This window comes from Ailuropoda melanoleuca, chromosome 20, assembly GCF_002007445.2.
Source record: "Ailuropoda melanoleuca isolate Jingjing chromosome 20, ASM200744v2, whole genome shotgun sequence".
Lineage (NCBI taxonomy): Eukaryota > Metazoa > Chordata > Mammalia > Carnivora > Ursidae > Ailuropoda > Ailuropoda melanoleuca.
The window spans coordinates 28,103,533-28,121,025 of record NC_048237.1 but is presented as its reverse complement, the minus strand read 5'-3'; the positions used below and the strand labels follow the sequence as shown (position 1 = coordinate 28,121,025).

The following is a 17,493-nucleotide window of genomic DNA, read 5'->3' as shown; positions in this document are numbered from 1 at the left end:
AGATAAACAATAGGAGGTGGTCTATTGAAGTAAGGTTTAGACTCAGCTTTCCGAGAGGGAATGGTGACGTCAACATTTGGGACAGCAAGCAGGGGGTGGTACGCCTTTGTGTGGTACGACAGTTATGGAGGGACTGAGAAGATCCAGACGAGGACCTGAAGTCACAAAAGCAATGTCAGGAGAACCCAACTTCCTGGGGCCCTCTCCAGTAGCTTAAGCCCTCGGGCGCATGACCCAGAATACAAGGATGAGTAGGATAAAGCCTCTCATCTGGGCTCTGACCCCTAGAAAGGCGGGGGCCGAGGCAGGTGTGCGGGGAGAGGAGCGTGGAGGCGGAAAGCAATTGAGGCATCTGATGAGTTGCAGCAGCCCCGAGCTGACCTACCACGGGAGGCCAGAGAGAGGAAACCGGCTGTCTGCGCGAGGCCCGGGCGAATAAGGGGCTTCCGGGGCGGCGCGCGCGGCCGGCTGGGCGGGGCCGGGGCCAAGCACCGCCCACGTCGGGCTGCGCGACAATGGGGCGGGCGGTGGAACACGGCTGCGGCAGCCGTGGGCCTGGGGGGGGGCGGAGCCACCGCCGCTGCCTCCGCAGCCCCGGTTGGGATTTGAAAGATTAAAAACTACCGGTGGAGAGGGCGACGGCGTTGAATGTGTGGCGGAAGCGCTGGGGGCCGCGGCTCGGCGCGGGGCCGGGCAGCCGGCGGCGTCTCCACACCATGAATTACCCGGGCCGCGGGTCCCCGCGGAGCCCTGAACATAACGGCCGGGGCGGCGGCAGCGCAGCCTGGGAGCTGGGCTCCAATGCGGAGCCGGCGTTCGGCGGCGGCGTCTGCTGCTTCGACCACCTGCCCGGCGGGGACCCGGGCGACGGCGAGGTGCCACTGGCCCTGCTGCGCGGGGAGCCGGGGCTGCACTTGGCGCCGGGCGCGGAGGACCACAACCACCACCTGGCGCTGGACTCCTGCCTCAGTGACGAGAACTACGACTTCAGCTCGGCGGAGTCGGGCTCCTCGCTGCGCTACTACAGCGAGGGCGAGAGCGGCGGCGGCGGCAGCTCCTCGTCGCTGCACCCGCAGCCGCAACCGCCGCTGGTCCCGTCGAGCGCCGGGGGCAGCGGGACGGCGGGAGGGGGGTTCGGGGAGAGGAAGCGCACCCGGTCTGGCGGAACGGCCGCCAGGCACCGCTACGAGGTGGTGACGGAGCTGGGCCCCGAGGAGGTTCGCTGGTTCTACAAGGAGGACAAGAAGACCTGGAAGCCCTTCATCGGCTATGACTCGCTCCGCATAGAGCTCGCCTTCCGAACGCTGCTGCAGGCCACCGGTGGCCGACCCCGGGCCGAGAACCGGGACGGCGACCGTGTGTGCGGCCCGGCCTCCAGCTCGGGTGAGGACGACGACGAGGACCGCGTCTGCGGCTTCTGCCCGCTCGCTGCGGGGCACGAGCCCGAGATGGAGGAGCTGGTGAACATCGAGCGGGTGTGTGTGCGGGGCGGCCTCTACGAGGTGGATGTGACCCAAGGAGAGTGCTACCCGGTGTACTGGAACCGTGAGTAGCCGGCAGGGGGAGGGAGCGGGACGGGCTGCTTCTGGGGCTGACGAGCACCCGGGTGGGTTTGGGACTTGACCGCCGCGGAGAGCGAGGCGCTTGAGGCCTGGCGTTTGGTAGGAGCAGGGTGGAGATTAGACACGCAGAGCCGGCAGGTGAAGGATAAACGAGCAGATGGCAAAATCCAAGCCGCCTGTGGTTCAGAAGGAGAAGATTCTGCGAGGGTAGCGCTTCCTGGGTGAGCTGGGTGCTGCTGCCATCCCCTGGAGGTAATCCAGGAAGGGATGCCCAGCCCGAAGGTTTAATTTCGCGATCCTGCCTGAGCTTTGTCCACCTGGGGATCTGATTCGGTCTCATTTACCCTGAACTGCCTGTGATTTAAAGAACAGCCTGTCCTCTGAATTGGGAATGTTTGAGCAGATCTGCACGAGAATCAACAGTTCAGTTATGGAAAAGAACATTAATCCCAGGCGGGAAAGGAAAGGAGATAGGTTGTTTCCACCTGGTGCATTCTGGAGACGTGGAAAGCACTGCATGAAGCTTTGCTGGCAAATGGGTCTGCGCACTCTATGTGGAATACTCCTTTTTGTCTCTTACGTTCTTGTTTACATATTCTCAAGTTTGCTTCTTAACCTTGAAAAATTACTAAGGCCTATGCCTTGGTTTCCTCATCTACAAAATAGGGATAATTGTATCTACTTTATAGTGTTGTTGTGGAGGTGAAATGAAATAACGTACCTAACCGGCTTGAAACTGTGCTGGGCACACGTGTGATTTGTAAGTGTTAACCGTAAGTTCTTATTCAATTAGACAGCAACACAAGTTTGTAATTAAATGGGGTTAAAAACAAGTGTTACATATGTAATATATATATTCTACTGTGACAGAAACTATTGGCTACCAGTAATTTGCAATATATGGTTTCAGTTTTTATGGACCTAGTGCCGTAACTCAGATATCTGTCTTCATTGGTTGTCACAAGCCTTAGGTCTTCCATACATTTTACCGTATTCTGTCTTATATTAACATATATTGATGACTTTGCTTCTTTTCTGTATGTTGAGCAATCTATGGGCAGAGTCCACCTTTATCTTAATACTCTCATTGGGCCTAGTGCAGTAGATACTTAATAGGTATTGAACTGCACGAGTGATTCTGATAATGTTAGAACATGTGAAACATGAGTCACTAAGATAGCAATTACAGTGTGTGTCAAATCAAATAAAATAAGCATAGAAAATTTACTACACTTAAGGATGACAGTGAAGGCATTCATTAACATTTTCACAAGACCAGATTCATATGGGATTTGTCACATCATTCCTTTTGATTACAGGCTCACTAAGGATAGGATACGCTTGTATTCACTCATTCATTTATTCATTCAGCTTTTTCATTTTTGCCAAGTATATGTATATGCATAATATAGTAATCTCATGAAGGCATTAGGAAAGGTGGAAAAAAGGGCAATCCTTACCCTTCAGGAGTTTCCCACTTAGTGTTTTCTTCAAATGTGCAGACATCAGTATAGATTTTTTTCCTTTGAATATAAAAAAACAAGGACTTAGAGGAGCAGGAAATTTGGCTAAAATGCAGGGCATTCTTGGAGAGGAGTCTGAAGACCAAAGGATGAACCATACCCTTAAATCGATTAAAGTATATTCACCTAGAATATCGTGTGCTCTTTTGGTTTATGGTAAAATTGTGGCTTTTTTTTTTTAAGATTTTATTTATTGGAGAGATCATGAGCAGGGGGGAAGGGTAGAGGGAGAAGCAGACTTTCTGCTGAGCAGGGAGCCCAATATGACGATCCCAGGACCCTGGGATCATGACCTGAGCCAAAGGCAGAGGCTTAAACTGTTGAGCCACCTAGGCTCTCTATGGTAAAATTGTTAATGCTTGCATAGTGCTTTGCTGTTTATAAAATAATTTTTCACATTATTTCATAGTGATATCAAATTAATGCTAACATTATGTTTATGAAGAAATAGGCTCAGTAAAATTAATGAACTTGTCCAAGGTTACTCAGCTAGAAAGTGGTGAAGCATTTTAGAGCCTGCTGGATTAGGTGTGGTGTCCAGAGAGCAACTGACACACCACCCAAGGGTGAGGGTATCAGGAAAGCTTTCCAGATAATGTAAGACTGAATCCTAAACGATGAATTTAATCAAGAAAAAAAAAACGGGGAGACGCAGGGAAGGGCATTCCAGTCAGATGGGGTAACATATACAAAGACACAGAAACATGAAATTGCATGGCATTTTGAGGAAATTAAGGCTGTACCTGCAGGGGCCAAGACACATAGGGTAGGCTTGGGATTTGACCACCACAGAGACAGAGGTGTTTGGTCAAGGACAGGAGGAGATTGTGAAGGGTACCTGCTGTTGAATGGTGCATTTGTAGAGTAGCTAGGAAAGGAACAAGAGTAGATATGCCGTGCTAAAGACTTTGGACTATATCCTGTGAGTATTAAGAAACCAAGCAATTGAAGGTTCTCTGTTACTCAGGTGATTAGTGACAACACAAAGGTTGAATTGGAGAGTTGGGGTATATCATTAGAATGGTAGTATCCTAAACCAATAGAGAAACCGTGAAGGCCTACAGAAGTTAACCTGAAAGGAAATGTGGACTTAGCCTTCTCAAATCTCCTTTTCAAAAGCAGGTAGCCAATAGGCCAATTATAACTTATGAATTAATTTTTGTTAACTAGAATAACAGCAACACCTATTTTCACTCCATTTTAGCATTTTCTAAATAGTTTTCTGCAATATACAATCCTGTGGGTGTCCCAGGCCTTCATATGAACTACTATGGAAACACAATGGTGCTTGTTGTCCCTAATTGACCACTTCTTACAAAATCCCATATCACTTTGCTCTGATTGGTTCTTCAGGTCTCTCTGTATTATATAAGTTTTCATATGGTCTCTTGAGGATTCAATTCCAGTATGGTCTCTTTAGCTTTTACAGCTTTTGACTTCCTTCTCATATACTTTTTTAATTCTGGAAGCTTTCTGCTTGGTGGCAATGAAAGTTTAAAAAAAAAAAGAAAACAAAAACGAAAAGAAGAAAGAAAGAAAGAAAAACTTCAAAAAGTTCCTACAGAGTGGTTGTGTAGGATTTCAGTGGTGGTTTAGGCTTTTGTGACCTAATTGAGCCCACTGCACCTGGGTGTCAAGGCCAATAAGTTAGCTATGCTTAGTCTAAAAGAAAGGTGTAATTTATATTTGCTCTTCCTTTTGAACTCTTACTAGCAGACCAAATTTGAACCAATTTGGGGTCTGGGAATCAGAAGGGGAATAGAATTCGTCTTCTATAGATAGGAAGTCCATATTATTACCTATGAAAAAATATTATAGGAAATGTATTTTCATTTTATTGTCTGTTTATTTTTCTTACTGCATGTAGACATTTTAGATAAAAATCGATTATTGCTGAGTAATGGCTAAGTAAACTCCCTTGCTCCCCCTCTTCCTCCTAAGCTGCTTGTAGCCATCTCATAGGCTTCTTTTGAGAATTACTATATATAACATGCCTGGAACAGTGGTTGGCACAAAGTACTAGGTGTTAACTATATCTGTGTGGATCTCAGAAAACAATAATCCTTACTTGTAGAAACTCACATGAAAGTTCATAAGGCTAACCAGTGCAAAATTGTCAAGTACAGGGTTTGTTGTTACTGGCCTGTACCTTACCATAAGTGAAAAAATGTTTGTAAAGAATATTAGCAAGAAAGTAGCCCTATTTAGTAATAGTGGTAGAAAGGCATAGGGAGCATTATAGAGATACTTGATGAATAGTCTCATAGCAGTTCTTATGGCAGTGATGTGTGCATTGTACACTAGGGAGTATGTAATTTCCATTTATTGACTAAAGTTATCTGACCAAATATTTTATATGAATGTGTAGTTTCTCCCCCCTCCCCCACTTTCTGATATATTTGAGGTCTACTTGCACTATTTTTTTTTTAAAGATTTTATTTTATTTTTTATTTATTTGACAGAGATAGAGACAGCCAGCGAGAGAGGGAACACAAGCAGGGGGAGTGGGAGAGGAAGAAGCAGGCTCACAGCAGAGGAGCCCGATGTGGGGCTCGATCCCAAAATGCCGGGATCACGCCCTGAGCGGAGCAGACGCTTAACCGCTGTGCCACCCAGGCGCCCCTCTACTTGCATTATTATCATTCTAAACCATTTTCAAACACTTTAAAAATTAACCAGTCTTCATGATATATTGAAGAAAAAATAACATTCCCACCAAAATGAGGTAGAAAAATAAGGGCTTTTTCTGCAAGTACCCAAATTAAATGGTGTTTATTAACATGGCATACCTGTAACCATCTCTTCGGTCTTTTTCATTTAAGGGTTAATAACCTTAATAATTAATAATCTTTATGAGGCACAGAGCATCATGGGAAAGTAATGGAGTCCAAGCTGGGAGAAGTCAGTCTTTCTTGATCAGTTTCTGCCTCCAGTAAAGCAGAACTATAGGGAATGGAGACCAGGGATTGACATACCTGACTCTGAAAAAGTATTAGTCTCTTCTCTTTTTAACTGCATTGTCTCCCATTAGCCCTTGGGAAAGGAGCCTTGGGCAGCGTAGGAATCCTGGCTGCTCAGGTTTCCAGAATCCTGGCAGAAGTCTTCTGAGAACCCTGTTCTAGATCAAGCCTGCTTTAGACTGCGTATTTCAGCAACCCACTGAAAGAGCATGAAAATATGAATGACGCTGAGTGATATATATGGAGGGCAGTACTTGGCACAATCTGATCAAGGCATTCAGGACGTTTCTTCCCCTTTACATTGGACCATTACTTTAAAACTGATTTCATATCAGTTATTGATCCACCTTGTTTGTGTATGGCTCAAATGTAATAATGCATGTTGTACAAGTGCTTTATATAAATGTTCAGAGTAATTGGTATGTCTTACTTTACTCCGTCACCCTCTTCTTTTTTTTTTTCCTCCTTTACTATTTTTTCATGAAAGATACCTTTTGTTCCTTCTTCCAAATCTTATTTCCTGGGTCTTATCTCCACATTACACTCTATAGTTTCTGCTTTGCTAAGATCTGATGTCTGGAACCCTAGAGGTGATCCTTTTCTGATCCAAGGGGAGGGGAGGAAAGCTGGATGTTCTGGTCATGGAATCCACTGAGATTATGGACCCTGGGTGAGGACAGTAGGGGGATAGAAAGGAGAGAGGGAAATGGGGAATATACTCACAGGAAACCTAAGATGATTATTGACATAAAAGGTAGGGAGATAGACAGTTCTAGAATCCCTGATTATTGGGCAATCTAAGTCCTTTATATCTTCATGAGTGTGATAAAATTTAAACCGTACATGTTATCAAGAAAAACTTCAACACTGATAAAGGGTATAGATACCAGTTTCTTCTTTTTTGCCACAATACATTTCTAAAAGCTCAGTTAAAAAGTAGAACAAGGAAAAACATGATTTTTTAGAGCCAGTAGATATAACTTACAATTCTACTCTTTTGAATATGCTTTGGTAAAGGGAAATTTTGCCCACAAAAAGATTTGAATCACTGACGAAGGAGTGGATTAATGGGATGAAAAGCATAATATAGATACTTTTTGATACCCCAGGATTAGGGGACAGGTAAAATTTAAGATGGTGAAAAGATTAGGGGACAAGTGACATTCAAGGTTGTGTAAATTGCTACCCGTGGTTTACTGTCAAGATTGCCTGTGCCAGAGAACTAAAGAAAAATGGCGGGAGTATTGATATGATCATATAAAAGTAATTCTGTTTTATGTACTGCTTTCTAATTTTGCCAGATTGCCATACATAATAATTTATATACTCATTAGTATTTTTTCTAATGTGTTATTACATTAAAGCTATATCTAGATAATCTTTATAATCATTGCACTTGGGTGTTTAAATAAAATCTGTTGAATAACTTTTGGGGCCAGGCCAGCCTTTGGAAATTACATTGTTATTGCAACTTTTGTACCCCAAGACCTCAGGTATCTAGAAATCTTAGAGAAATGTAAATTCTGTCTGAATGGATATCTTTTCCAAATTAGTTGAGCGTTAAGCTTTTATTTGTTGAAGGGTAGTTTTAACTATGTGAATGGAAATCTCTCTAATGTTACTGTCTTCCCTTTTGGCCACTTCTCAGTGAACCATCATGAAAATTGATGCAGGAAAGTCCTTGAGACACGTGATATGGAACAAAGAGCTGGATTAACTTTGCCAAAACATGAATCTTCTAGGTCATGTGCCATAGAATGTGCTGCTCAGTAACTTTAGATGATGCACAGGGAGCCTAGTTAGAATTACTTCTGAGCCTTCCTGTAGATAGGGCTAAATGTAGTTCCACCTTTATTTTACTATTTATTACAATGATCAACTTTCAGTTAGTATTGTATTGACTGAATTCATTTTTTTTTCTTCTCATTCTATAGAATTGCTTCTAGGTAGGCCCAGGGTATCCCCTGTCCACCTGATTCACCCACCTAGACCTTCAGTAAAGCTTGCATTTTGACATCTCATCTGTTTTATGATATGTTAAGTACCCCCAAGTTTGTTTATGCTTTAGAAAACAAAATCTTTGCCGCGAATCAAAAGATAGTTATTGGAGAGAGAGCGTCTACTTGAAAGAAATTGTTGAGGTCCGCTCAAACTGAGCAAAAGACAGTATGGCTCTTTAAGCACTTTTAATGGCACTCACTTTACCATGCTGGCTGTTCACTACCACAATGAACCCTTACTATATGGTTAGCACTGAGGCCGGTATACATGTCTGTAACCTTTATGAACAGATGTTTGCCTTTGCTTGACATTTTCACTGTATAGCTAACCACTCTTACTCTTATTTAAGATTAGTACCACTACCCATAGCTCTGCTCTTTGTCTTTTACTAGAAAAAAGTTGGGACCTTATATTTTAGAGTATATTTTTGGATATAGTTTATTTTTATTTTTAACTTATTTACTATTTAGCCTGTTATTTTGTGTAAACTACATTATATATTACACTTCTTTTGGTGGGCAAGAAAGGTGTTACTCTACTTTACATATAACGAATGTTCCTAATCCTGGAATACTGGACTGAGTTGTTTGGAATTCTGATTGCCTGGCAGTATTCTGGCTTTCACGGGCAGAATAGAACCCATCAAAGTATATGGTCGGTCACACATAAAGAGTAGACCTGGTTTACTTCATGTGTTTTGAAATCAACTCTTACCCTACCTAAGGTCTTCGGTTCTATCTCTTCCACTTCCAGTTCAGTTCTTACTGGGTTTTCTAGAGTGGCAGCACTGTCTCATGTTTATGAATGTAAATGATCACTGGTGGCAACTGTCTGGGCCAGAATGCCAGCTCTGCCATATACTGTCTGTGTGACTTCCGGCAACTTAAATTCTCTGTGCCTCAGTTTATATGGTTAATAGTACCTACCTCTTAGGATTGTTGTAGTAAATGTGTTACAATATTCAGAGATCTTGAAACCTCTCATGATGAATAGTAAGTTCTAAATAACAGTTAGCTGTTACTACTTCTCCATTTTTCTGCCCCTTCTGTCCTTTCCAATTTACAACCCACTTGACATTCTTGACTTTCAGCTCCCCTATTTCAATTTGCAGTCCTTTTCCTGACACAGCATTTTCTTTGGCCTTGACTCTTGGTAATCGACTCTCGATTAGGCACAGCTCTAGAACCTACCCTTGTGAACTGTTGCCTGCCCCTGTGAGAAACTGTGGCTGATTTTTGCCCCAGAACGAGCTGTATTTCTCGAGTTTTCCTCGTTTGTGCACCAGAGGTGAGACCATTCTCTTCTGTGTCTGCTGCCTGTGGGAAAGGGGGAGTTCTTTCTCATGAAATCTAAGTTCTTGAGCATCTCCTTTTTTTGGTATGCAGATCCTGTCACCAGCTGTGGGAGGTACTGACTTCATCCCCAAAGCTCATTTAGAACATCTCTACCAGCTACCGGGATTTTTGATACAATAGAGAATTTTACAGCTTTCAGAAGGCTGCTCAGTTTTCAGTTGAGGCAGAGCCAGTAGTGTTCTTGGTCTTTTGCCATGTTGGCAAGAAAGAAATGACCCATAATTCCTTTTACAGTGGAGACCTCAACATGAAAACTTTGAAGAATCGATTCCTCTTAATTGACCTGCTGTGGAAGCAATAGTGGTAGGAGTGGCAGCTAGGTTCTGGCACCTAGTGCAAAATCTAGCTTCAGATCTGAATCTTTTAGTCCAGGGATTTGAAGCGGCCATCCCTTACCAGCACTAGCAATAAAAGCTGAGTGGGCTCAGAAGAGAGATCTTTGTTGCCAAATTCCCTTAGTTTGAGTCCTTGAGTTATCATAGACTTATGGCTTTAGGCAAGTTATAATCTCTTGATGGTCCAGTTTCAACTTCATAAGTGGGGATAATAATTCCTGCTTCACAAGGTTATTACAAAGATTCTGTTAAGATACGCATAGAGTACTTAGCATAGTACCTGGTTCAATAAATGTTAGCCATTATATTTAAGCCAGGCTGATATATTGGCTCTTCAACTAGAACCCTAGCTTCTGGAAATTAAAAAGTGTGTGGTCGGCATGTTTTATTTGTGAAAAAGAAGAATGTGAATCTATGGCTCGACCAAAATTACTTCATCCTGTATTTGATGACCATATACACACGTAACACATACAGACACACATAGTCCCTCACTCTCCCTTTCCCCTTCTCCCTTACCCTTCTATATATACATCTGTGTGCTCATCGTAAAGCTGCTTAATCTTACCACCACCATTCCCCCCAAGAGTTCTGGGAATCACAATGAAGTATCACATCGCAGGCACCTTAATTCCTCTTGTAGACTCTGACACTGAACAAAATGAAGACCTTTCCGTATGGTGAGGACAGTGAAATACATTTCAGCCTTTGAATTGCCTCTGTTGGGTTCTGTTGCCTATGGAATGGCATCCTATCTTAGACCAGTAGTTTGCAGATTTCACTGAGCTTAACAGTCACTGGGAAGATGGTTAAAACTGTAGATTTTTAGATCTCATCCTTGGAGATTAGATGCAACAGATCTGAGCCTGTGGCCTGAGAATCTTCCTCCTTAATAGGTATCTCAAGTAATTCTGATGGGGGCAGGGGGTGGTTATAGACCTCAGCACTGGTAACTCTGTTAATTAAGTCTTCCAGTCTGAATGGCTCACAAATGCCTCATCCTGGGTTGTCTTCATCTTCAATAGGAGGATTACCAGTTCAGCCAGTCCGTGGTTGTATTTCATGCAGTTTGAGAGGAACCAGCCTTCCACCCACAAATTGGTTTATCTTTATTTCATCTTTGTTTTTCTTTTACCTGTTTCTGCTCTGCCCTTCCAATTTAAAATTTCTGTATTTATATTGATTTTCTCTAAACTCATTCTATCAGTTATTGAGGAGGATGAAATACCAAACTGTAATTGTGGATTTATTTATTTTTGTACTTCTCTTGGTTTTGGTTTCATATTTTTTGAAGCTCTATTATTAGGTGCATACACATTTAGGGTTATTATATCCTTGTGATGAAATAAAACCTTCATCATTTTGAAAAGTCCCCCTTTATCTCTGGTGTATTTCGTATATTGATGTCTACTTTGATACTAATTTAGACACTCCCAACTTTCTTTTGATTTAATATTTGCATAATATGTCTTATTTTACTTTTAAACCCATATGTATCTTTACCTGTCTTAGACATTGCTTTGCAAATTCCATTCTGAGATGTGCTGACTTTAATTTGGTGTTTTAGGCCATTTATATATATATTTAATATGATTAATGCTAAGTTTAAATTGAACATCTTGCTAGTTGTTTTCTGTTTGTCCCATTTTTTTTAAAGATTTATTTATTTGGGGGGCGTGAAGGGAGGGGGAAGGAGAGACTCTTCAAGCAGACCCCCTGCTGAGCAGGGAGCCCAATTTGGGGCTCAGTCCCAGGAGTCATATGAGATTATGACCTGAGCCAAAACCAAGAGCCAGAAACCTAACCGACTGAGCCACCCAGGCACCCCCGTCCCATTTATTCTTTGTTCCTTTTTTCCTTTACCTTCCTTCTTTTGGATCGAGTATTTGTTATGATTCTCTCTTATTTCCATTACTAGCTTTTAGGGATACCTTTTTCGTATTTATCCTGGTTGGTGTTCTCTGAGCTTTTTGGATTACAATTACACGTGTATTAGATCATTTGATATTGTCCCCAGCTCTTGGATGCTCTATTCTGTTTTTTAATTTTTCCATCACTTTTGTGTGTGTATGTGTGTGTGTCAGTTTGGGTAATTTCTGTTGACTTCCACATTCACTGATTGTTTCCTCAGCTGTGTTGTGTCTACTGATGAATCCATCAAAAGTATTCTTTATCTCTCTTCCTGTGTTTTTAATTTCTAGCATTTTTTATTCTTTCTTGTAGTTTCCATCTCTGTGCTGAAAGTATCCATCTGATTATACATGTTGCCCATCTTTTCTACTACAGCCTTTAGCATATTAATCATAGTTATTTTAAATTCTCTAATAATTCCAACATCTGGGACATCTTGGATCTACTTCTATTGTTTTATCTATTGACGGTATGTTTTCTTTCTTTTTCATCTGTCTCAACTTTTTATTGAACACGGGGCATCTTCTGTAGGACAGTGGACTAATTAGCCTAGAAATAGGCACACCTTATGTTTTGCCCAGCCTTTAGTATGGGAGGTTGATCAGTCAGTCTATTTGGGAGTTGAGCTGGGTTTGGATTTTGTTACTATAGTTGTTATAAGTGCACCACAGGCTTCAAATTTGCCTGGCATTACCTTGTATTTAGGGTGGAGACTAGTTTGCCAGAGGGTTTCTCTCCATGCTGTTACCCTCCTTTAGCAGTAGATTAAATGCTTGCTGCGTTGGTGATGGTGGTCAGAGAGTAGAGGCAGGACATTCTCTGTTGTTCTGATTCAGCCTCATTCTTAGGTACAGTGTCTCTGAGTCTTGAGAGCGGGTCCTTCTCAGTGATTCTGCCTCTCCACCAGCGATAGGAAACCTCATTGTCTATGGGCACCTGGGTGGCTCAGTCAGCTAAGAGTCTGCCTTCGGCTCAGGTCATGATCCCAGGGTCCTAGGATTGAGCCCCACAGGGAGCCTGCTTCTCCCTCTCCTCCCCAAACTCATGTTCTCTCTTGCTATCTGTGTGTGTGTCTCTCTCTCAAATAAATACATAAAATATTAAAAAAAAAAAATCCTCATTGTCTAGACCCAAGACAGTGTCTTGCCCCTACACCAAGGGTAGGGTTTTTTTTTTTTTCCTAGTGGCTTTTCCCAGATGCTGTGGGTCTTCCTCTGTGCCCTAAAAGCAACAGTGTTTTCTGCGCTTCTAATAATATCTTAAGGCTTTTGTTCCGCGGGTGAGATAGGAAGGATCCAGGCAAGGCTTCACACTTTTACCATAGCTGCTGCTGTTCCCTCCCCCGAGGCCCGCACCATGCACTGTTTTCAGGTTTCTCACCCCAGCCTTTCTTAAAAGTCCTGGTAAAATCTTTGAAGAAGACTGTACAGGAGGGTGCAGTTACTCTGTGTCTGAGGCCCCAGGGATTCTATACTCTCACTGTGGCCTTCCTTACCTTTAGCAATTTTTTTAAAAATTTAACTGAAATCTTTTTACTCACTCTTATGACATCTGGTATCTACCCCCAGTAACAAATACTCCTATCTAGTTCCTCCCTGTCTTAGATATCGTATTAGTTAGTTGCTCTGTGACTTCAGGTCTCTGAAGGATTTAAGAAAAATTACAATTTGGGGAATTAAATGTGTGTCTTTTGTTTGTTTTAAGAGTAGGAGAAATAAATGCTCTTTTAGCTTTTTACATTCTAACCAAAGTCTGAAATTCAATTATACTTTTTTGTTTTTATTTTTGTAGTGGTTACTCTAGGATTTTCAGTGAGCATCTTTAACATGTCACAGCCTAACCCCAGAAATTATGTTGTCACTTCATATAGAGTGTACTTCCATTTACCCCTCATTACCTTTTGCTATTGGTATACATTTTACTTCTACATGTTATAAACCCCAAAATATTTTTGCTTTAAGAGGTCGATTTTAAGAAATTTCTTTAAATAAGAAACAAAAGTCTTATATTTACCACATATTTATCATTTCTGTTTTTCATTCCTTTATGAAGATTCTTCTTGAAGACCTTCCTTTACTGTTTCTCATAGTGTAGATCTACTGATGAAAAATTCTCTTGGCTTTTGTCTTTAAAAGTCTTTATTTCTCCCTCATTTTTGAAAGCTACTTTGCTCGATATAGCAAAATCCTAGGTTGACTTTTTTTCCCCTTCGGAACTTAAACATGTCGCTCCATTGTCTTTCACTTGTATAACTTCTGATAAGAAACTGCTGTTACTTTTTCTTCTAGAAGTCCTCTTTTTTTTTCTGGCTGCTTTTCCACCGCCAGTTTGATTATGATGTGTCTTGGTGTGGCTTTCTTCATATTTCTTCTGTGTAGAATTTCTTGAGATTCTAGGAACTGTGGGCTTATAGTTTTCATCAAATTTGGAAAATATTTGGCTATTATTTCTCTGAAAAATTTTTTTTTCTGTTTCCCTACCCCTTTTCTGGGATTCCTACTACTTGCATATTAGCCTGCTTGATATTGTCCCATGGCTTTGTGCATTTTCTTTTCAGCATTTTTTTACTCTGTATTTCATTTTGGATGGTTTCTATTATGTTTTTGAATATGTTTGCTTTGCTTTAAACTTCAAATTCACTGATCATTTCATCTGCAGTGTCTAATCTGCTGTTGATCTCATTTGGTATATTTTTCATTTCTGTTGTATTTTCCATCTGTAGAAATGCAGTTTAAGTATTTTTTTATATCTTCTGTGCCCTTCCTCACCATGTTCATGTTTTCCTCTACCTTCTTGAATCTAGAGAATATAATGGTTTTAACATCTTTAGTCTGCTAATTTTACCATCTATGTTGTTTCTGGATCTGTTGCTATTGATTGACTTTTCTCCTGGTTATGGGTTAGATTTTTGTGTGTTTTTTTAACATTTGGAGTTTTTTTTGTGTTTTTTTTTTTGTTTGTTTCATTTTGTTTTGGATGTCAGATACTGTAAATTTTCTGTTGTGTGCTGAGTTTTGTAGGATTCCTTTAATATTATTGGGCTTTGTTCTAGTACACAGTTAAGTTACCTCAAATTTTTTTGGCCCTATCAAGGCTTTCTTTTGAGCTTTATTAGGGTGGTGAAAGCAGCCTTTAGTTTTGGGACAATTTATCCCCACTACTAAGGCAATATCTTTCTAAGGACATTGCTTAAGGCCCCAGGGAATTAGGTGTTTTTTACTCTTGCTTCCTGGAACTTGAACTATTCCCTGGCCTTATATGAGCTCTAAAGACTGTTACACCTTCTCTTTTCCAGTGATCTTTTCCCCTGGCCTCCAATAGTTTTCTCCCGTGTGTGCATAGATAAATATTTGACCAAAGACTCAAAGGAACTCCTCTAGAGATCTCCAGCAGTGTCTTTCTGTATAGCCCTCTCTTTTCTGATATTTTGCCTCACAGATTCTAGCTACCTTGGCCTCCCTGAACTCTGAGCCATTTGGCATCTGAGCAAGACTGCTAGGCTCTGTTTGGGTTTCCTCTTCCTGTGCTATATAGTATGGAAGCTCTAGGTACTAAGCTTGGGCACTTCTCCCAGTGATCACTGTCCTCTTCTGCCTGTTGTGCAATATCTGAAAATCCTCATTCCATATATTTTATCTGATTTTCTAGTTGTCTAAGGTGGGGCAGTAAATCTAATGTGCATTACTCCATCATGACTATAAGTGGAAGTCTGTCCTTACAATTGGGCAAACTGATTTCCTCTTTCCATTCTTGGTGGCCTTTTTTATGTCTCTTCTTGTTAGGCACAACCTATTACTCTCATATCCTACCTGTCTTTCTGCGCAGGAATGTTGGAATGGACAACAGTAATTATCTAGTGAGCTAACATGGGTCAAGTAGCTGTTTGCCACGCAGAGTGGAATCAGGGTGTCTTCCGTAGCTGTTTTTATGGCTGTAGGGTAGAAGTGATCGTTAGACTCTTGTACATCAAAACTATTTGCTGCTGCCTCTTTTTGCAGAATATTACGCTACACGCAGTCTATCAGACCAACTGCTGCATTTAATTTCTCATGCTTCCTAGTCACCACCTTTCTTTTTCTGTCTTATTTCTTACACCTCCATATAAAAAACAGACTCTTGAGGATCTCTGTTTTCATATCAAAGGACCCCCTCCCCTTTTACTGGTATCAGCAGGAAGTAAATCAAAGTACTGGATTAACCTGCCAGTCAGAGTATGTCTGCAGTGATCTCATGTGTAGATTTTAATCTTCTATTTAGTTTCTGGATTTCTGAGCCTGCTTCTCCAGTTGTCATAGTGTGAGGTTTTCATTTTGGAAGAGATGGTAGGGGAAAAGGGAGTTTAGTTGATTCAAATGGCTGAGGATTCTAGAAGGCTAGTCTTGATATAGCCACATTTAACCACTGCATGTGGTTTTAGAAACTTAAAAAGATATTATGTGAATCAGGCCCCTGGGTGGCGCAGTTGGTAAGTGTCTGCTTTTGGCTCAGGTCATGTGGGATCGAGCCCCCTTAGCAGGGAGCCTGCTTCTCTGTCTGCCACACACCCTGCTAATACTCTCTCGTGAGCATGCTCGCTCTCTCTCTCTCTCTCAAATAAAATCTTTTTAAAAAAGAAAAAGATGTTATGCAAATCAGAATAACACCAAAAGTAGGAATGGGATTTTACAGTTTGCCAAGTACTTTCATGTACATTATTTAATTAACCCCTATTATAGCCCTGCAGTGAGGTAGAATGCCCGCATGTTACAGGATGGCTGCAGAGAGAAGTTAAAGATCAAACTGGAATTAGGCCCAGCCTTCTGAGTCCTTAACTAGTTCCCTTTCTCCTGTACACCATCTATGACCTTTTGTACTATCTGAGCAAATGCGAAGATCATATGCCAACAGTAATTAATGGCCTGGATTATTTTGTAACCTATGTAAGAAATACATGCCCACTTTTATTGCTACATTCCTCCTATTTGATGATTCCTTCCTTCCTTTCTCTTTCTTTCTTTTTTTTTTTTAGAGTGGGGGAGAGAGGGGCAGAGGGAGAGGGGGAAAGAGAATCCCAAGTGGGCTACACACCCAATGAGGAGCCTCATGCAGGGCTAATTCCACAACCCTGAGGTCATGACCTGGGCTGAAATCAAGAGTCAGATACTCAATGGACCGAGCCACCCAGGCGCCCCTCTATTTGATGATTTTTAAATATATTCCTCAAGTAAGTTTTTTGTGATTTTAGTCTTAGGAATCTCAAGTGTTTTCCTCAACTTCTTTTTGCGTATTTTCAAGTTTTTGCTTTTATGCTTGTTAGCATTCTGAATTTTGGCTACACAAATGTTTTTCTCCTTTTTCTCTTCTGTTCCTCCTTTTTACAAAAGATTTTGGCTTTTCTTTTGATTTTGACTCAATTTAGAGCTTACTTTCTGAAATGATTATATTTCATATTCACCTGAAGAGAGACTGCTTTGACAGATTGACATTTGTTTGCCGTCTTCCTAAACTTTGTGCTTCTCTTTTGTAATGTGAATTATTTATTTTTTTTGTAATGTGAATTATTTTCTTTCAATACTTTTTAACTCAGCAGGTCACATTTTACTATTTTCATTCTACAAATATTCATCTCGTGTCTATTAGGTTACAGAAGAGAGGGATCATCTCTATCTCAGGCTTTCCAGAGAAATACTTGACTTGGATCTTAAAGGTGTTACTGGCAGAGGGAATGGCATGGCTGAAAGCCTGGAGTCGTTTTTTGTTTTTGTTTTTGTTTTTTAAGATTTATTTGGTTTATTTTAGAGAGCATACGTGTTGGAGGGGGTGGGCACTTGAGGGCTGGGGGTGGGGCAGAGGGGGAGGGAGAGAGA

At 41.5% G+C, this 17,493-nt stretch overlaps 1 protein-coding gene across 2 annotated transcripts in view; it reads left to right on the top strand.

The window, feature by feature from the left end:
- Positions 1 to 532: 532 nt before the first annotated feature.
- Positions 533 to 17,493, top strand: part of DDHD1 (DDHD domain containing 1) — a 91,156-nt gene continuing 74,195 nt past the window's right edge. For both annotated transcript variants that reach the window (XM_034648414.1, XM_002919650.4), the window contains exon 1: positions 533 to 1,545. In XM_034648414.1, coding sequence (XP_034504305.1) covers positions 717 to 1,545 — 829 coding nt within the window. In that variant the 5' untranslated portion in view covers positions 533 to 716. The remainder of the gene's footprint in view (positions 1,546 to 17,493) is intronic.